At 34.0% G+C, this 21,013-nt stretch overlaps 2 protein-coding genes across 2 annotated transcripts in view; both read left to right on the forward strand.

The window, feature by feature from the left end:
- Nucleotides 1-619: 619 nt before the first annotated feature.
- The window catches only part of LOC138326222 (uncharacterized), an 89,430-nt gene continuing 69,036 nt past the window's right edge, over nucleotides 620-21,013 (forward strand). Inside the window, exons 1-3 of the mRNA XM_069272347.1 lie at nucleotides 620-926; nucleotides 3,602-3,808; nucleotides 5,061-5,306. Coding sequence (XP_069128448.1) covers nucleotides 848-926; nucleotides 3,602-3,808; nucleotides 5,061-5,306 — 532 coding nt within the window. The 5' untranslated portion in view covers nucleotides 620-847. The remainder of the gene's footprint in view (nucleotides 927-3,601; nucleotides 3,809-5,060; nucleotides 5,307-21,013) is intronic.
- LOC138326112 (scavenger receptor class F member 1-like) overlaps nucleotides 5,313-21,013 on the forward strand; it is a 30,000-nt gene continuing 14,299 nt past the window's right edge. The window contains exons 1-8 of the mRNA XM_069272246.1: nucleotides 5,313-5,578; nucleotides 5,893-5,988; nucleotides 7,234-7,329; nucleotides 7,450-7,545; nucleotides 7,662-7,757; nucleotides 8,366-8,458; nucleotides 8,656-8,748; nucleotides 9,151-9,240. Of these exons, the coding sequence (XP_069128347.1) occupies nucleotides 5,452-5,578; nucleotides 5,893-5,988; nucleotides 7,234-7,329; nucleotides 7,450-7,545; nucleotides 7,662-7,757; nucleotides 8,366-8,458; nucleotides 8,656-8,748; nucleotides 9,151-9,240 (787 nt within the window). The 5' untranslated portion in view covers nucleotides 5,313-5,451. The remainder of the gene's footprint in view (nucleotides 5,579-5,892; nucleotides 5,989-7,233; nucleotides 7,330-7,449; nucleotides 7,546-7,661; nucleotides 7,758-8,365; nucleotides 8,459-8,655; nucleotides 8,749-9,150; nucleotides 9,241-21,013) is intronic.

The following is a 21,013-nucleotide window of genomic DNA, read 5'->3' on the forward strand; positions in this document are numbered from 1 at the left end:
ATTATTTAAATCCTAATGATGTATATTCCTACAATAATCAACATATGCCGATATTATTATAATTAAAGTGATTCTGTTTACATAAATAAACCATGCGTTATAATTAACCTGTAAAGTTAACGTTACACAGCGCAATGTAAAGGGACGTAACTCAATAGGTTTATATACAATATTGCAGTTTCAGCTTTGAGGGACCTTATCAAAGATGGTTAATTTCAATAATATCATCGAATTCCATAATTAAGATAGATTTCTACCATATAAGTAACTTTGGCCGATAATGAAATTAATCATCATCAATTCTAATTATTTACTAATTGTATTTATAAACTACACATCGAGTTTGAAATACATTGTACATTCATAAAACCCGATAAATCGCATTGTGTTATTAAGTACAAAAATGATAATTAAATCACTGAACAATTAACAATTTGAAGATAGACAATAAATAAGTAATCATAATAGTAAAAATAGGTTACAAACAAATATATACAATAACATAGAATTCCTTACCTGTAATAATAGTCAAGCCAACCGATTAGTTTCAGAGGTGTATTGGTAATGACCAGTTAAACCTCTTGACTTATATAGGCACTGGATGGCTACAGGTGATAATCATAAGCAAACGGGCTTTCTCAGCTACATTTTTGACATCCGACACTAATACAATGGTTACACACGCCTTGACTGGTGTTGATGGCTCATGGTATGCGATGCGTGAACATTGAACCCACGGATAATACACTAAATACGTATTATGTACCCTTATGCAGTCAGACAAGTTCTTCTTTTTATAGAACATCGAAAACACACGATACTTCCTTGTTGACTTGAAGCCGATAAAATGAGGACGGGATATAAAGGTTCAAGAGGATGTGTGATTTTTATAATATTAGCTGTATTGAGGTCCAGTGTATCTGAAAGTAAGTATGATCTATGATAGGAGAAAAAATTAGCATTTGATGATTGTTAACGAGATAAACCGAAAAATACTCAAGAGATGAACAGAGTAAACCAAGCATCAGCTTTGCTTTCCCTGAACGAAACTCGCCAAAGTGAAATATTTAAAACAATTTGGATGATAAAGCATGACATATCAGTGTAGTTTGTCATGAATATGACTTGTGGAGAAAAGTAATAAAAACATTAGGATATCACAAGAAATTCGATACAGGATATCTTCATGTGTATTTGTAAATTGGTAAAATGAACAACATGTAGGAACTGATCAACCCCAACAAAGACGTGAATGATATAGCCATCGAATTACAGGAATACATGTATAATCATACTATTCTTAAAAGGGATAATTAAGTCAGGCTAATTCTCATGAAGCAACATATGGCATAAATGCATTGTTCTACATTCCTTATGAAACATATGACATAAAATATTGACAAAGTCCATGTCATTGTTAAGTATTTTATATTAATACCGTTGAAATTCAAAATTGTTCAGTAATGCGATTAAGAAGGTATACCACCCGAGCCAATGTCCCACACGTTAAACAAATGAAATACATAACCACTGATGAGTTGATGAAATGATTTTATAGGCAAAACAAATGACTTTATAAAGTAAACACACTACTGTAAGACGATTTGAGTAGTTCTTGACAAAAGTTGCATTACTCCGCGAGCGAGGGCTAGGGTTCAGGATACAAGGGTGCGACCACAATGTGTAATGGCGGACAGCGAGCGAGTTTAAAACATTTCACACATATTTCACCACGATGTGGTTTACTGGCATATCACAGTAAAACTAACTAATATAACTCCCATTAGAACTAGTTTGTTTCCGATATATGTGCAAAATTAAACGTTCTCTTAGACTGAATTGACCCTTAAACAGCTATAGATGGAAGGAGCATAACTAATTCAATAGTAAATCTGAAAACTAAATGACTGTAGACCAGCTATCGTATGCACTAATGGGAACAAGCTTGTGTATAAGTAATGCTGCAAGGTAATAACGTACATTCAACCCAAACAGATTATTATCATCAAAAACATAGTGCAGGATGTAAACGAAAGTGTATTTTCAAAGATGATATTAATACTTCTTTTACAGCTTCAAATTCTGATTATTGTCAATATCGTCTATGAATGATATATGCATGTTGTTAAGGATACTGATTTGTTAAAAAAAGGTGTTTTGAATCTTATCTAAAATTGCTGATTGTACATGTGTATGCCTTGACACTCCGAGTTGGATTTAGGATGGACCTAACTGGTACATACTTGACTGACCAAAAATGATCACATATAAACCGGGCCACTGTTCAAAATCGTAATATAAACCGGATCAGGTCATTAATAGACCAGTTATGGGTAAGTCCTGTACATTCCATAAAATATAACACAAAAAGTGATTTACACCCTACTGTGTTTAACGATCAGAAAAAACCTTGGATTACAGTTTGACTTATACAATAATACAGTCGAAACTCGTTATCGCAAAATCGCTTGAGTTGAAATCCCGGTTGTAGTTACATTGTCGTTTCGCTAAAACAGTTGTAGCACACGGGTCGCATTACAAATATAACTCGTGCGATTTCTTTAAAGCATTTACAGAACATAGGCTACATCGGCAGCGTTTTCTTAAAACAATATAAAACGATACACGATTTTCGACTTCCTTTTATTACGCAACCTGTTTTGTTTGAGACAGTTAAAGGGAATATCATTTGGTTTTAGAGGGGGAGGGGGGGTTAAAACGCCCCACTTTACAAACACATTCACATAAAATACAAAAAGGTGTGAAAAGTACAGAATCGTAATAACAACATTGGAAGGAGGAGGGGGTGGAGGCGGCTTTCAATTCAACTTGTTAAAAACGTTACATATAAAAAACACTGACTGACCTTGGAAAACTTACTACTTTTCTTTGTTTCTCTGTCGTAGCTCTGATGCGCATGCGTAATGGCTATAATACATCTCCATATCTCCCCCTTCTGTATCAACGAAAAAACCGCGAAATTCAAAATTACTTACTAACGATATAATTACATTTAACGACAGCTTCTAGCATGTATAAAGTTCATTAAAATGTTATTTTAATTATCATTTGTACATGACCGTCGTAAGGGCGAGCTTGTTGAACCAAATTAATGCAAAACAACAAAGCAGATACTTGTTCTGATTGAAATTGGCCGTTTATTATATATAGAGACGACGGACTTAAAAATATTACTGTTTAAGCCAATATAAAAACCAATTGGCGCCACAAGACATCAAGTAAACATCTACCTAGAGTCTGTTCATTTAGAAGATGCCATGGTTGTAACAGAGATACATCCCATAAGAACTTGCATGATAATTTATTTCTGGTTGTCGTCAAAAACACAAACTTGTGATTAAGTCTAAGATATGGTTTCTCCCCAAAATATTTAAATAAAAATGTTCAACCATTTTGATATATTTCAATTCTTACTGAAGGTGGAGTCAATGAAACTACTTCATAAATCCTGTTTCAGTTTTTTGCTCATGAACTTCCTACTAGGCTGTATATTTTGATGGAGAGCATACTGTATCTTTACATATTGTTCAACAAAAATACTGAGTTTGTATACTGCAATGACTTTTTTGTCTTTGTCCAGGTAATGTTGCCACTTTGGGAACCGCTCAGCAGAGCAGCAGTTTTGACAATCGTTGGCTAGCAGAGCAAGCTGTGGATGGTTGTGTGCAAACAACAATTACATCTGGTTGTTGTTCACATACGTATCCTCTAGATCACAAGACAGTCTGGTGGAGAGTGGATCTCAAAGCATTGATCACCATCAATGCTATCACAATATACTACCGAGGTAATGTTACCCTTTTTAGAAAGCTTAAAAAGCTTAGAAAGCTTTTGCTACTGATCTAATCTGTGTGCAGCAAGTTACTGCAGCAATTGATCAGGTTAGTGTGGCTAGTCAAAAAATACTGGGGCTAATGTCGCAACAATATTTTGTTGCTGCTATATTGTCGCAATATTACAGCTCTTGCGCACGAACCTTTTCTTTCAAAATCTTTGTGCAGGAAAAGTGTTGCAAATTTTACTAGAAGCAACCTTTACACAGAAATCTTTTGGGATATAGCGGCTATATCGCCGCAATACAACAAAGAATAATGGGTACCCCCATAATCCTTTGCTAAATCCAAATAGTGGTTTAAGAGGTTGTGGTGTATGAAGGACACAAGTGATGGATTTATGAGGAACAGTTTATCATTAAAAGTGGATGTAGTGAGAAAATATCATTAGATATCCTAGAACACTATTTGTTAATTGCTGCTGACGAAATATAAACCAGGAAGAATAACAGCTATGATGCCACAACTATGTGCGACTTTTATGCGGCAACTGCGAGCTGCATTGATGCGGCAAATGTGTGATTCTTTGATACAACAAGTGTGCGGCTATGGTGCCGCTAGTGTGTACAGCAAAACTTATTTGCATACGAAATGTATGCATTACAGCAATATTGCTGCAACTAAGTTATATTTTAGTGCGGCAAGTGTGTGCGACTATGTATGGCAAATGTGTACAGCAAACTCATTTACATACGATATGTTGTAATAAGTATGTATGGCAAACTCATTTGCGTTCGAAAAGTATGTATTGCAACAATATTGCTGGTATATTGTTGCAATATTGCTGAATCTTTGTGCCAGATGTCATATATTTCTGTAAGAAACTACCAATTACTTACAGCCATTATATAACAATATAAATTACGTTTACATATTAAACACAAACGTCTTCAATATATAACTGATCAACAACATTGTCCGCTATTCCTTTAAATATCAATATTGCTGAGTAAGAATTTATTACTGAAACGTTTAAAAAATCATCGTTCATCGTATCAGTATGATGATATATGTGCTAGGATGTCTATGACTAAACAACTTAAACAACGTATCAATATGGATGACAACAACATCAATTGATATTGATAATAATATACATATATATAGTATGTGTGATGTAGTTAGCATGGTTTTACAAGCATTAGGTTCTTTATAGAAGGAGACAACAATTTAATGTACGCTAACTGCATTTTATTTATATTCTAGATAACTCGCATTACAAGTTAGCCGGGTATCAACTGTACGTTTCCAACACCACCTCTTCACCACAAGATGGCATCCTCTGTTACCAGGACACCAGTACTACTTTAGCAGCTGTACAGTTGACGATCACACACCAGTGCCCGTATGTAGGGAGATACGTAACCGTGTACAACTATAGGAACACCCTAAAACGGTACCACTGGTACTACGATTACGCTATTCTGGAATTGTGTGAGGTACAGGTGTGGGGTAAGTTCGATAATTCATACTGTTTTTCCTTTACTTGGGTATCAACATAAGAGTAAACGTGGAAAAAGTATTGTCCAAGTTTGTGTGTAAGAACAAGTATTCTGTATAACTACAAGATGAAAACCGATCACGCACCATATCCGACATGTCACCATGTAATCAATTTTCTACAGGGTGTCCAGTCGGAACATACGGCGACGGTAACTGTGACAGTGTGTGTTCCGGTAACTGTTATGGTGGTAACTGTAACGCTACAACAGGTGCTTGTTTCTGTAAGTTTTAATAGTATTATACGTTACACTATAATTCTATTTTAAGTCCTGTTTCCAATTTTCCACAAATTATGTTCGTTTTTGTCGCATGATATACTACACAAGAAACATTGCTTCATGTAAAGCATTACCTTCAGAAAATAATTTCTACATTGATTAAAAGCTCACAAACTTAATATATTGAATCTTTGGCATCATCTGGTTTGTCATCGATATTACTTCAACGTGTAATCAAACTGAATAAATGGCTAAGCATTATCTTCATGTGTGACCGCAATCCCTTATTAACGAATATCTCATTGTTCTCTTTGCAGACTGTTTTACCGGTAGTTATGGTGAGTTGTGTAATAAAACTTGCCCTCTATCTTGCAAAGATAACAAGTGTGAGAAGGACAGCGGAAACTGTTATGGTAGGTATCATATAAACCAATATTCATCGAAAACATAAAACTCGAAAACAGAGCTGGAGAATCACGTGGGCTGAGCCTTAACGTACTAAACGTTAACATTCCATTTATTTTATTTAAATGTTTACTTGATGTAAAATATGAAAATCGATAATACAAAAAATGTAGATAAAATGATAATGTACGATGATGATATGGCTCAGTTTTCTCTTTTCATTGATGAAGAAGTAAAGAGTAATACATATTAGACATACAGTACTATATATTTTTGTCGATTTAGAAACGTTACTAATAGTCACACACTAACAACATTAATCTAATATAAACATAAATGTATATTAATGAAAATTAATAGGTGTATATTATAAGACTCTTTCATATGTGGATATGAAGGATAGGAATATTCTACCCGAGGGTCACAAAATGTAGTAAAACCCGCGGCTTGCCGAGGGTTTTGCAACATTTTGTGATCCCGAGGGTAGAATATCACTATCCTTCATATCCACTTATGAAAGAGTATTTTTCTTTCATACCTCGATGTTTTATTGCAATTTTTAACTATAATATCCCGCCATTTTGAAATAAATTAGAAGAAATCCACGACTGGAAGTCAATTTTCCATACATGGAAAATTACGTGATACTTTCAACACAAATTCCGTTGTTTGCATCTTTTATAGTAAAACCAGTCATATTTGTGAAAAAAATGTTCAAATTTTACCGAGGAAATAGAGATTTTGTTGACGCCGTGACGTCACGAGGCTTTATTGCATGGGTAGCTATGCAATACAGCCTCAGGCGACATGAGTGTATTGCCATGGACCAGCCAGTATTACACGTGTAGGTATGAAAGAAATAAGGTGTTTGAGCCATCTAATGGAGTACAAATTAAAGGGGGGAAAAGATTCAAGAACGAAATGTGCATGGTTGTTTTTCGATAGTCTATGGGATTATACCATTATATGATTTTCTGTCGAAAATATGTTGTAATATCCGTCATGATTTCTGAATATATTTGTTTTACATTTGACAGATTGCATCGTCGTATTTTTCAGAGAAAAAAAATATGTTAGATTTTTCTTTTTTGGTTTTAGAATAACGAAATGTGCATGGTGGTGTGTTTTGTGTTAGACACTATTAGGTTATTTTGCCCATATTTGTTTTGTGTGTAAGGGCCCATACTACTTTTCGATTAATCATTTTCTAATCCATCATGAGTTTTGAATATATTTGTTTTCACATTCGACAGATTGTATCCCTCAGAAACACGGCGTTCAGTGTGAACATGACTGTTCGATGGATTGTAAAGATAGACTGTGTGATAAAGTCACCGGGCATTGTTTTGGTAAGAAATGAAACACTTGAGCAAGATATGTAATACACTTCAGATACAGTATTGACATCCAAAAAAGTTCTTATCTGGTCCTGTATGAGTTTTGAATATTATATTTTTTTCATTCGACAGATTGCATAGCTCAGAAACATGGCGATCAATGTGAACATGACTGTTCGGTAGATTGTAAAGATAGATTGTGTGAGAAAGACACCGGACATTGTTATGGTAAGGAATGAAACACATGAGCAAGATATGTAATTTACTTTAGATATGGCATTGTCATCCAAAGGCGTCGTCTAGTCCATCGTGAGTTTTGATTATCATATATTTTTATTTGACAGATTGCAACGCTCGGAAACATGGTGTTCAATGTGAACATGACTGTTCGGTAGATTGTAAAGATAGATTGTGTGATAAAGACACGGGACATTGCTATGGTAAGGATGAAATCAGCTTGTAGATTTCGTCTGCACGTGCTTAAAATAATTCTTATTCCAAATTATTTAAAACGAACCACTGTTTTAAAATGAAAATCAAACCTGATTTATTTTGATCTGCAATTTTCTCTATATATAATATTAGCAGTTATACCATTAATTCACGTATATTCACTTTATTCTGAATTATCCACTCATATTTTCAGACAGAATTTCGTGAGTTTCGCTCAGAATATAATAACGTCACAATCGAGACAACTCATGTAAAGGTTACCACGCCTAATATCAGAACAAATATTTATGATTCATGAGAGTTTTTAAGTATATGATACAATCATTATTCTCACTTTTGTAAAATACTTTAACCAGTTAAATACGAATGAGCTGTGCAATTTAATTCGTAAGAGATAAATGTATCAAATTGTTTATTAACAGTCAGTCAGTCCTCGTTTCAGTATTTATTTAGTATTCAAGTAGAGCTTAGCAGGTTTAGAATGCTTAAATTAAATTCGGACCATACTTCTCTTCAGAAGACAATATATGTATGTTTCCGTTTACCCTTTCGTCTTTATGAACCGATTGATGTTGACGAGATATCTGTAATACAGAATGTGTTACTGGGAGGTATGGTGCTACATGTGAGGTGAACTGTGATGGCAGTTGTAAAGACAAGTGTGAAAAGGTCACGGGGAACTGTATCGGTGAGTACCTATGGTGTATTTCTGTACACGCTGTAACTGTTAACTGCTGGAGCTGAAGAATAAATAGACGAGAGATGCTCCTAAATTATTTTAAAAAATAATATATACATAAAACATCAGCGTTCCTTCCAGTCGACAGAGAATGAATTCCTATTGTCCCTCTTGAAATTGTTTAATTTTGTATGGTTACATTTCAGAATGCATTGATGGGAGGCATGGTTTAAAATGTGAACTTGATTGTCCAGCGAACTGTAAAGGGAATTGTGATCAGGTCACAGCACACTGTTTCGGTAAGATAATGTTGATGTTTTATCAATGATGTAAATTCTAAATACATGCATGAGAATCGTTCCTTAACAACGTAGATTTGGGTAATCAGGTGATATAAAAACATTTTAAATTATATCATGTTTCCTAGAATTCTTCAATTTATTGTATAATGTCAGCTGAGGCATTCCTTTACTGTGTAAAATTATAAGGTCTGTTTTATTTTGTTCTATGAAATATGACATAACTTTGACTTTGTACATAATTTATATTGCTAAATGAGCTAAAAAAATTGAAAAAAAAATTATCAATATTGTGTACGATAAGAAAACTAGCTTAAAATAATAACATCAAATGTGTTAATCATACGTTTTAGTTTTGGAACCCTTGAGCTGTTAACAATGTGTATACTGCCCTTGTTTTAGAATGCATTGCAGGAAAAGAAGGGAACAGATGTGATATCAACTGTCCGATACACTGTCCAGAGTGTAACAAAGTAACGGGGCAATGTACAGGTAATAACAGTTCTTATACTTTTAACCTACACTGGAAAGTCTATTTATATACATTTGATGTTTATTTAAGGAATGGTTTTTATTTTTTGTTCTTTACTGCTGTATAAACTGCATTTGTTGGACAAATATTTTAACTGACGCGCGTTAGCGCGTCATATTGAAATATCTGACCAACAAAAGCAGTTTACACACCAGTAAACTACAAAAAAAAATCATTCCTAAGATTTAAATTTTAATCAACTATTTCTCTTAAATTGAGTGTTTCGATAAAATCAAACTTTTTTCAACGTTATACGATTGATGTAACAGCCGGTCAGTTGATGGAATCCCGGAACCTCTGGCTCCAATTTGGCGGAAAATGTTGTCAAATTCAGAAAGTACACAAAAAATAATTCCAAAATAACACTATCTTTTTTGTATTCCATTGATGTAATATTTCTCAAATATATTCTTTTTTGAAATATCATTTAAGATACTCATTACATTCTAATGCGCATAAACACTTCTTGTAGAAGTCAGTGTTCCGGTAAATGTATTCTTGCGCGACAACCGCTTGTGTTTACACAAGTGAAAACGATTGCCTAGTTGGTTAAGTTAAATAACAAAGAAAAAACAATCATGTTAATATTCAGATATGTCGGAAGTTTTATTTTACGGTTTAGAACTTAACAGCTAACGAATTGTTAAAAAATCGTCAACCGCTACTAAAATGGATAAAATTGAGTATTAAATGGTATTATTTCTATGGTACCATATGAATAATGAAATATATATATGTGATATGGTCCCACAATCATCTTGGTTCTCTATCGCTAGTTGTTGTGTCTGGGTATATTGATAATGCTGATCTGTTGAGTGTACATGTATCGAGGAATTATTGTGCGGAACAAAAACCAAAGTCTTAATATACCAACAATTTTCTATGCCAAAATTTATATGAAACACACATATATATCTTAGTTTCCCCGGTGTGTTCGAATCGTAAAATAGGCAACTGTGCTCCATATTTTTAGAACGTCAAACCTGCTTTAATAATCACCCAAAATAAGCGATCTTATACGACGAACCTTAAATGAGCTGGCCAGCAGTTTCGTTGCCCTGCTCCAGATAATAAATTTCAACATTTTTCATCCGCCATTTTATTCGTATTTTTGCTTTGGTGTAATCATATAACCACGGTTTATATTAGATATCAAGACTATTTTAATATAATTAATCCAAACATCACTTGACATCAGTTATGTAACAGTCAAGACAACAACGTTAGAAACCTTAATACCACAGTTTAAAGTTATTTTTTAAATCCACGTGAATATGATTTTAGCAGCTACCAAAGAGTGATGGTTTGATACATTTTTGTCTATAGTTACTACTTTGATGTCGTATGTATCTAAGATAGGAAATCGGAAGAATCGAAATAGTCCTAAAAGTGCCCCGATTAACACTCGTACCGAAATAAGTCTTACTTGCTAAACATTACCCTATTCAAACTCATTGTTTATGTTTACTTGCAGTGTGTATTGCAGGGAGATATGTAGAGTAGGATGTACCTCAACGTGTCCCGTGACGTGTAAAGACTTTTGTGTGTGATAAAGAAACTGGCCACTGCTTAGGTAAATTACATCACAAATACACGATCACACACTGATATGATATTTTTACATGTGTGAAGTTAGTTATGTTGACGTGAGGTATATGCGGTCAGTGTATCAAATCTAATGAGTTACGCAGCCACACGTTTTAGACAACTGGCATTGACATAAATTTGCGCAAAATTTCCAATGTTGTTTGTATGGAAATCGGGGAAAATCTGGTTTAAATCTGACATTGTAGTCTACTGTGGCATGCATGCGATACTAATGGCTTTATTTGACAGGATGCCTTCGATATTGATTCCTATAAATAAAGTTATATTGTAACGCATATATTATTCGATAATCAAAAATATATTACAGAGAAAGATTGATAAAATGAAAATTAAAAAAATAAAAACTGAAAATAAAAACGTTGCACGATTTTACACCTAATATGCCACACAGTGATAAAGATAGTTACTACAAAATAATTTTATGTACAACACATTATTTTTGTAAAATAAATTATCCTGTCAAAGTAAAATTGCTGAATGGATTTGCACTCCGCATTTCGGTTCTATTCTAGCTGCAAATTGTATTGAATATCTTCTCACTATGCATAATTGAAAAATATTCAGCAAAATCTGCAGCAAGAATAAGATCAAAATTCAGGTCGCAAATTCACTCAGCAATTTTACTTTGACAGTATAATTTACTTTGACAAAATATTGTGTCGTATGAATGACCGTGATCATATCATATAGTTCTAATATACAGAATGTTATCCCGGGAAGTATGGAATAGTGTGTGGAGCCGATTGTCCGGAATCCTGTAAAGATGGAATTTGTAATAAAGAAGATGGACACTGTCTTACCACCGGTATGTACCTATCCGTGTGTGTTTACATAAATGAGTATAATTATGTCTTCAGATTATTAAATAAACCCGGGGTATCACAATTATTTGCTTACAGCGATAAGATGATCGGGTATAGTAGTGGTTAAGCCGCACAAGGTTAGGGGTCTCCGGCCCGATCACGTGGGTTTTCTCTCCGGGCATACCGGTTTCCTCCCACACTAAGACCCCTCGCTCGCCTACATCCGGGCCATCAAGAGTGATTTACATAAATTGTATAACTTGTTTCTCAATCGATGTAAAGTAAATAAAGTTTATTTAAAGGTGTTTGAAATGCAATGCTGTGCAAATGCGAATTTTCTTCTATTATTTTTCATTTTTAGAGTCGCCTATCACTGAACACTCTTTAGGTAAGAATTGTTTGTACAAGAATGGATACCCGCGTGTCCCCGCTCAATTTTATGTTATTTGGGTTAATGTTGCGTTTCATTTCGTTGCTCATTACTGTATTTATGTAAGATAAAAGTGTTCAAAGTGACGCATTTCGTTGACGTAACATTGTTTATGTGTTCTACGTTGTGTTTCTGAGTTGTTTTTACTTTTCTTACGTTTCATTTCTAGATTCGCCTATCACTGGTCACTCGTCAGGTAAGAATTGTATGTACAAGAATGGATACCCGCGTGTCCACGCTCAATTTTATGTTAACCGCACGTTTGGGTTAATGTTGCGTTTCATTTCGTTGCTCATTACTATATTTATGTAAGTAATACGTTGTTATACATTATTAAACAGTGTTCAAAGTGACGTATTACGTTGACGTCACATTGTTTATGGGTTCTATGTTGGTTTTCTGCGTTGTTTTTTCTTTTCTTACGTTTCTTTTCTAGATTCGCCTATCACTGAACACTCACCAGGTTAGAATCGTTTATACAGAATGGGTACCCGCGTGTTTCTTCTCAGTTTGCTTTTAACCGCAAACATCTTTAAATTTCTGTATTTTTGTTATATTATTTAGTTGTATAAGTTCTGGATTTATCGTTTGCTAAAATTTCAGTATAAAGTATTCAAAGATATGTTAGCATTACTGATTCTACAAATGATGTTATAATTGCCTATTCACAAGGTCAAGGTTATATTACATTCATAACGACCGAGGGCAAAATGGAAACAAAAATGAAATAAGTTTATAGTCAATGCAAGTTAAAATGCCTGTATGAAGAGAAATTTTCATTTTGTGTTTCCGCAGCATTGACTGTGTTTTTGTATCTAGCCAATCATTTTCCCGACCGTTATATTGATTTACAGGTGATGCTAAAGACATCATAATAGCTGTATTGTCTGCTGTTTGTGGGCTTTTTGTTGTTGCGACGATCATCATCATAGTGAAATATCTGCGTTTGTAAGTATTCCGAATGCCGGTCAAACCGGAACTCGAACATCGGACCCTTCGAGCACTAGCTACCAGGTTATTTCCATCAATAGACCAAATTATTATCGTCTTCAATCCTTAAACACAACATTTAGAGAGAAAAAAACAGTTATCTTTTATATAAGTATAATTTCGATCATAATATATTTTATTATCAACATAATTATGTGAGGAAATTATGATGGAGTTCTCTTTATACTTACGTTTAAATGAGCTGTTCTTTTCAGTATTCAAAAGCCTATATTAATTCTGCAACCTTCAAAACAGCATCGAGAATATACAACTTAAAGTAAGACTGATATTACGTTAGCGCATGATGACTTTGTCTGTATATTTATAAACGTTTATAGATAATTATTTTTTCTATTTACAGAAAAAAAGACAAGGAAAGGAATTCAACCAATAAGGGTACAGGTAAACGTTTGGACACGAACATCATAAGAACGGTTTCCCTTCTAACCATTTAATAGCTTGAGATTGATGTTTAACGGTGTCTGTCGATCTGACATGACCCGATTTAGATGAATACTTCTTGCAGTTACATTATATGGTTTCAATTATTCGTATCACCAACCAGACCATATAACACTATGATGTAATTATCTGAACCATGCACTCTAAATCTTCTCAAGTAATCAAATGGTTGCAAAAGGAAGTTTTAAGAAAATTCATTAAAACATTAATGCTCAAATAATAAAACTTAAAATAATAAATAACATAAATAATGATGAAATTTTCTAAATTGATTTTAAAAACTCATATCGAGAAGAAAAAAAACCTGCAAAATGTATCACTTCTACTCTAAAGTAGGAGTACTTAAATAATTGATATTGTCATTTCGATCATTTGACCTTTGTCCTCTGAAATCACCATGACCCAAGAAAGTCGTCTGTCCTAAATAGCATACAATATGCAGTTGACACTAAGTTTTCTTCATGCAAAATATTTTCTTTATCACCAATTTGCCGTGAAAGTCCCACATCAATACTCCTTTTATTTGCTGGTTTTAACAAAAGAAAAACAAAACAAAAATCAAACAAAACCTGAGATCTATCGATACCAGTGTGATCTTTTTGTCTGGTGACACCATCGGTCGTAAGATTATTTACATCAAGCAATATGTATACTGCATCTAAAATTGGTGTTAGAATTTTTATTCCAGAATCAACGCAGTTTTGTATTTTGCCGTAAACGTTTAAAGTTTTTTTCGTACTTTTATGTATTTCATGCAAAAAAAACAAACAAACAAAAAAACGCCAGATAGCTTCAACCGTTCTCCGTCGAATACATCGTATTCCCCGAATAGAAATATACTCCCTGGTCATCATATATAGTATTGAAGCATGTTCGTCTTAAAGGTGATTTACTTGAGGTTTTCTATCTTTAAATAGTTTAAGAAAGCATTTTGTCAAATGACTCCACTTTACCTTCGATCATGCAGAGTGTACGTTCAAAAGTTTGAGAATATAGATTTTACTGGTTAATACCCTGATTAATCGTAAATAACCCCTTATTTTTGTACCTTTACATTGGGCTTCCCTGATGTCTGAGGTAAAGAGGATTTGCCTTCAGAGATAAAAATTAAATCCAAAACTTGACTATAATGACTGTCACTAAATGTTGACATGAATCCCCGTGCGTACTACAGACTAACATAGTATTAAAGTCTCGCTATGTATACATGTCGAGATACTGAATCTACTACAACATTGGTAAATATAAACAAGTACACAGAGTAGCCTATTATTTACAATTGACGAAGGTTACTCTTTACTTGAAAATTCAGTTAGAAAAAATATTTCTAACCATCAGAAAGGTAAACACAAACCATTAAAAAGTCTAAAAGGGAGAAAAGTTAACTCTTCTTGATCGTTATCAACCTCGTTTTCAGACTCGTTCACAGGTACTGGAACATTGGCAGCATCCTCTATATAAACAAACCAGTCCTTGACTTACCTCACTGTAGTAACATGGCGGGCATACCGAAGATTCCAAATTACAGCAGCAACAAGTGCACCTGTTTCCAACAACTCTGGCTCCTGGTACCATCCACTGATTACTGCAGGGTTGTAAACTCTCCACAATAAGTATCCTTTGGAGCTAGTGAGACAGCTTTGAACCTGGATGCGTAGTTAACCTTTGACATCATTATTCATCCTAATATTGTACTCCCCATCCTCACTGAGGTACTAGACCCATAGTCGCGGGATATAAAGGGACTGGTCGTGTCCTGCGCGTGGGCCAGGATTTCTTTTCTCCGATTTACGTTTGATATCGGACATACAACCAAACACTATTATTACCTCTTTGCAAACCTGGACTACTTAGATGGTAATGTCCAGCATCTAAGGTTGGAAGGAGGATGTTTTACTGCAAAAACAATTCAAGCTATATCTAAATTCATCCAAAGTAAAATGTTTGTATTTGCGATGGTCCGGTATTCTAAGCATTCCGAAAAAACAACAGCAATAAAAGATTTTCCCGGATAAAGAAATCCGCTGAAAGAATATGTGTATATACTATACAAATAATCTGTTGTTTGTAACGATATAAATAACATTACAAATTAAGAAATTTTCCACACAACACGACATTGGTAATTTTGTGATAATATATTAATAAACATCCCATAATCAATAAAGAATTTTGTGCGATCTGGTATTATCCTTCCTGATTTTGAATGTGGAATTCTCGATTTAGTATATATACTATCATCAACGATTCGAATGCATATTTTTTTATATCATTATTTATAATTGTTTCATATGTTGGCCCAATGGATGTTACATAGATTGGAAATTGTAAGACAGTTAATGCTTTGTAATGAAAATCGTTATCTATTTATCCAAAATTGGTTTGTAAAATGACTTGAGACCACAATCTAAACACCTTACAGAACATACCCCACGTAATTCCAACATTATTGCGTAATCACACGACTTATTTTAACCATGTTTTTCTTCCCCTCCCCCCTCTCCCCCCCCTCATTATCAAAGTTTTACTTATACAAAACAATTAGTCGTTAACACTTTAGAAAAAAAATAAAATCGCACTACATAATTCAAATTTGTGCATGCATTAGCTTATTTTTTACCTTTTTCATTGGGGACAATAAAGCCATCTTGTCCGTAATCATGCACCTCTTATGTATCAGAAATTATAATAGGCATTAAATATGCTATCAAGCCATGTAGTCATATTTGATAGAACTGAATAAGCTAATGGATGTTTGGTGAGAGGTTACGAGTACCTCTTTCCAATGCAAATCATTGGTTTCCACCTGTACTTTATTTTGTGACTAGGTTTTACTAGACCACTGTGTCTCCAGAACATCAACAATGGAATCACGGTTCACAGCTGTTACTCATAATGTGTGTTTAATTCATCGTTGATAAATATGTGTTTTCGTAATCTTACCTCAACCACATTTAAGTTAAAATAAAAAAAGAACCCTCAAAACGACTGATAAAAAAAAAAAGGGCTGTTAACCTCTTACAGCGATTTAGTATAAAGACCATAGAATTAAATTGTAAAAATATTCGCCGACTTTAAACAGAATTATTAACTTCATTATAAACCGTTTCATAATAATTAATTAAGCAGAATTATCATAGATTATTCCCCCAGAGAAAGTAACTTATTGTTTTAGAGGCCATATTCGTTTCTCCTTAGTATTAATTTTGCCTACTTACAACAAAACCAGTTTCCTTTTTACATACCAATTCCTGTACCAATACCAAAAAAACTAAACCGTATAATCCGACCCATAGACCCTGCGTCAGGTCTAACTTGTTCTCCACATATATTATGATGATGGGACAAAAACCGGCCACACGAATGACAAGCAGTATTCCAAAAATGGACACAAGAGTGACGCTTTAAAAAACGTAATTTCCGAAGAAAGCAAACAAATTCCTATAACTTGTTGTTGGTTGCAATAAACATTAACGTTTTAAACTTCAAAAAACACGGACGTCTTTTCAAATCATGTGCCGAACAGATATGCTTGATTATGATGATATTAGTATACATTCTCTCAGGAATCGAATGGCGGAATATTTTAACGTTTGTAAATAAAAATGTCCTTTTATCAAAATAATTCACCTGTACCTAAAGTATAAAAAGTGTTAATAAATAATTTGAAATTTGTTTCGAATATTGGCTAATTCAAAAGTCCAACCATTTTCCTTAATCCCTCCATGATATTTTTAATACTTAGATAAATGAAACTTATAGTGTTCTAAACTTTCAACTCTATTACTCTATGCTTTAGTGACTCATATGTTCCCTTCGATTATTTTATGAAAATGGGTTATTTTAATGCAGACTATACACACATAAGAAACACAACAAACGGTCACCGAACCAAATGATAATAAACCAAAAGGAAATACTATTAAGTAAATGGAAACAAAATATGATTAATTGCGAGTATATTAAGACGTTTAAATCATATTAACAAATTTGATGAGCTGAAGTAGAACTGGAATGGTGGAATCAAGTTGATGTTGAGTCATGCTTTAAAAAACGGGTTGTGCAAACCGTTGAAATGACCGAGATATTGGACAAACTTCTTTTTTTAATTCTTTAAATTATTATCAAAAAGAAACTTGTATTTTATTCTGGAAAGAAGTTTTTCTTATACTTTCAGAGATAAAGAAAAAATTTACCCTTCCAATGACATGTATATCTTGAAAGAACCATTTAATGGTTCAACTCTCTTATTACTATTGATAAAAATACAGTATACTGGAGTGATTGGTATAACAGAGGTATCATAAACTATTCGTGATGTGTTGGATGAAGACAGGTGGGTTTTTTTTTTATCCCAAATTTTGTCAGTTTTATCAATTCCCAGAGCCTCCTTTTAATTTGTTTGAAGGATTAAAGAGAACGATAATTAAATCTTTTCGCATCTTGTAAAAGGAAAATTCCCAACCATTGTAAACCCTTTATTTTACGAATGTGTTTCAATGATAACCAAGCTTCGTATGGAATTTTGAGACTTGGCGTTTGTGAAAAATCTACTTTTAATGTTAAGTGTATCTTCATCTATCAATACTGCTTGGCTATACAATGGTCGCCATAAACAATAGGATTTAACATGATGTTTACTAACTGTTTAAAAACAATAATGTTATATCAGTTGTAGAAACGTAAGATAAAAGCTCGGTTAGTGTTATTAAGTTCTTAAATCTCATATCATTTCTGACGGCCGGCGCAGGATTCGAACTTTACTCAATTTTGTATAGTAGGATATCTACAAAATGCCATCTAATGAAAAGCAGTTTGCATCTAGATATACTGGTTTTGATTGCCTATATCAACGATGATAACAACAAGCAACAGTACACTACAAAAACAAGTAAAAACACGTCAACCGGAAAAGTCCCCTTAAAGGTTCCACCGACGCACGGGTCATGGAAGGCAGAAACCTGCGCGTGGGACTTGTTTTTTTTTTTTTTTTTTTTTTTTTTTTGAAAATCGGTGCTATTTTCCCCTTCCTTTCCCCTTTCTCTCTATTTTCTCTTACTTTGATATCTCTTCTATCGTTTAAGACCATCTGCATGTCTGTATCTTGATAATTAAGCTCACAACGACAGGTTTCCGGGCACACACTAAAATCCGGGTTTCAGACCTCAATTTTTGACTTATTTGGGCATGTTTAAAGGTGATTTGTGACGTCACTAATGCAATGACCGAATCGATATTGACATGCTATATAGGGATGAACATCTTCTTTTCAAAAAAACTAGTATTTAGTTTTCAACGGTCTCAGTGGGGCTCCAGAAGGGTGCATGGAAATGGGGCATATGCATAATTACGCATAAATACGTTACGGCGTCCAAAGGATATATGCCTTTACTATGAGATTGAAAAGTTTCTATATAAATCAAAAAGTAAATATACTAAGTTCCTTACACGATGGAGTGGATCGCATTCCTTATTTGAAAAGGGAGAACAATCTTAATCGCTTGACAGTTTTTTTGTGATATACATATTATAACCTAGATGGATAATGGTCTTGATTTGCAAATGTTGCATGTGTATTTCTTTTCACCTCATCTATACATATATGTTGAATTTATTATATAGCAATACAGTCAAGTGTGATAAGCATGCAATCCATTGTAATGTATAGTGTTTGTATTGTAATGTGAGGTTTAGTTTTTGTCCAGTGTAATTGTACTGTGTATGTTATGAAAATCTATAAAACAAAATGAAATGTTAAAAACTTCTTGTGTGTCCTATTGTTATTTCTATACCATTTGGTCGTGTTTTTGTATGTATGTCTCCCAATGAAGAGGCAGACTGTTTTGTATACACGGATAGGATAACTTCCTTGTCCCATATTTGATGTTAGAAGTAATTCAACATGGCTTCTTATCTGATGTTAACAATGTTTTAGTAGGCACATTTTGCCATGTCGAAAGCGCCCCCCCCCCCCCCTAGCATTTCGAATTACGGAGCGCAATTACAGCTGTCATAAAAAAAAAAAACCGATTATTGCTCAGCCTTAATCATCTTTCAAATCAAGGTTATTTAAAAATTTAAAAATTGAAATAAAACAATGCAAATATTCTCTATTTTGCAGTTTTGATTCATCAGAGAAGAATGTTTCATCCCATTTCTAACCCTAAATATCGCCAGTGTTTATAAACAAGTGATCAGTAACATGTGTCGCAACGGTATATTTCACAATACTTTATATTAACAAACTAAAACAGTTATTAATTATTTTTATCACACGGCGCAATATTATATGTTACTTTGAAAATAAAAACGTTGGTACCGGAACCGAAAAACAAAGCCCAGTGTCTTTAATGATTACACTGACTTCCTGTACGAGTGAAAAGACATACAAACCTATATTTACCAGACCCCACGCATTTGTGAAAGATATTCTTCATGTTGGTTTGTTTTGCTGCCAGCCGAACACATCACAACCCCGGACACGAAATATACGTGGTCAAAGGTGTGAACCAGTGGTCATCCCTCCCTTAATGGCCTGGAGCGATAATACCAAAGCATAAGAAGTACCACTATCGAAGAGATTAGAGATGTGTCACGCGCCAGGGGGAAAAAAAAACGAGAGCCTAACCTCAGCATTATATCTAGGTCACTCAACCGAAGGCCAAAAGTGTGACGGTGACAAGTGTGAAGACGTAATGAAGAAGAATGTAAAGAAATGAAGTAATGAAACTGATTAATAATTCTAGATTTAGTCCGCCATTGTACGATCACGCACATATGGGCATCTGGTTACAATGTACTTACGGCACCTGACTGCTTGGTTATCTCTTCGTAATGGTAGGAAAAGGTATATTAATAGTTAAGCTAAAACAAACCAACGTAAATTTATTTGTCCCTGTATGTTTTCCTGATATTCATAGTGTTAGCGTTAATCTTTAACCGAAACAAACCGCGTACCTTGTGGTCGTTTAATTTACCGCTATTCTAGAAACCCGAATTACATTGTATCCTTGTGGTGTGCACGAGATATTTCATTACAGAAGGTAAATGAGTTCTTTCATGAGCACCATATAATTTTCAAAATGTTTAAATAAGTGGTTGGCAATACATTGTAGTCTGTAAAATTTAAATGTTAAAGAAATTTTTAAAATTTCTGTCTCAAGTCTGTTTTTCGACCACGGGATGGAGGATTATCAGTTTAAGTTATTTTTTTATTCACATGAACAAACCATGCTAATTGTCATATATTCATAAAAACTTGGCCCAACGCACAAAAACTCATCAAAAAGTTTTAATGACCCTATACCCTTGTCAATATGCCTGAGTGTAACATGTGCACTTCCTGGTACAATACGTCTCATGCCGATGGAGCCAGACGTCGAAAATTTGATTTGTAGGGTAATAACTTGCCATTCTAGCTCGAGAGATTCCTGCAAAATA

The sequence above is a fragment of the Argopecten irradians genome, chromosome 6, assembly GCF_041381155.1.
Source record: "Argopecten irradians isolate NY chromosome 6, Ai_NY, whole genome shotgun sequence".
Taxonomy (NCBI): Eukaryota; Metazoa; Mollusca; class Bivalvia; order Pectinida; family Pectinidae; genus Argopecten; species Argopecten irradians.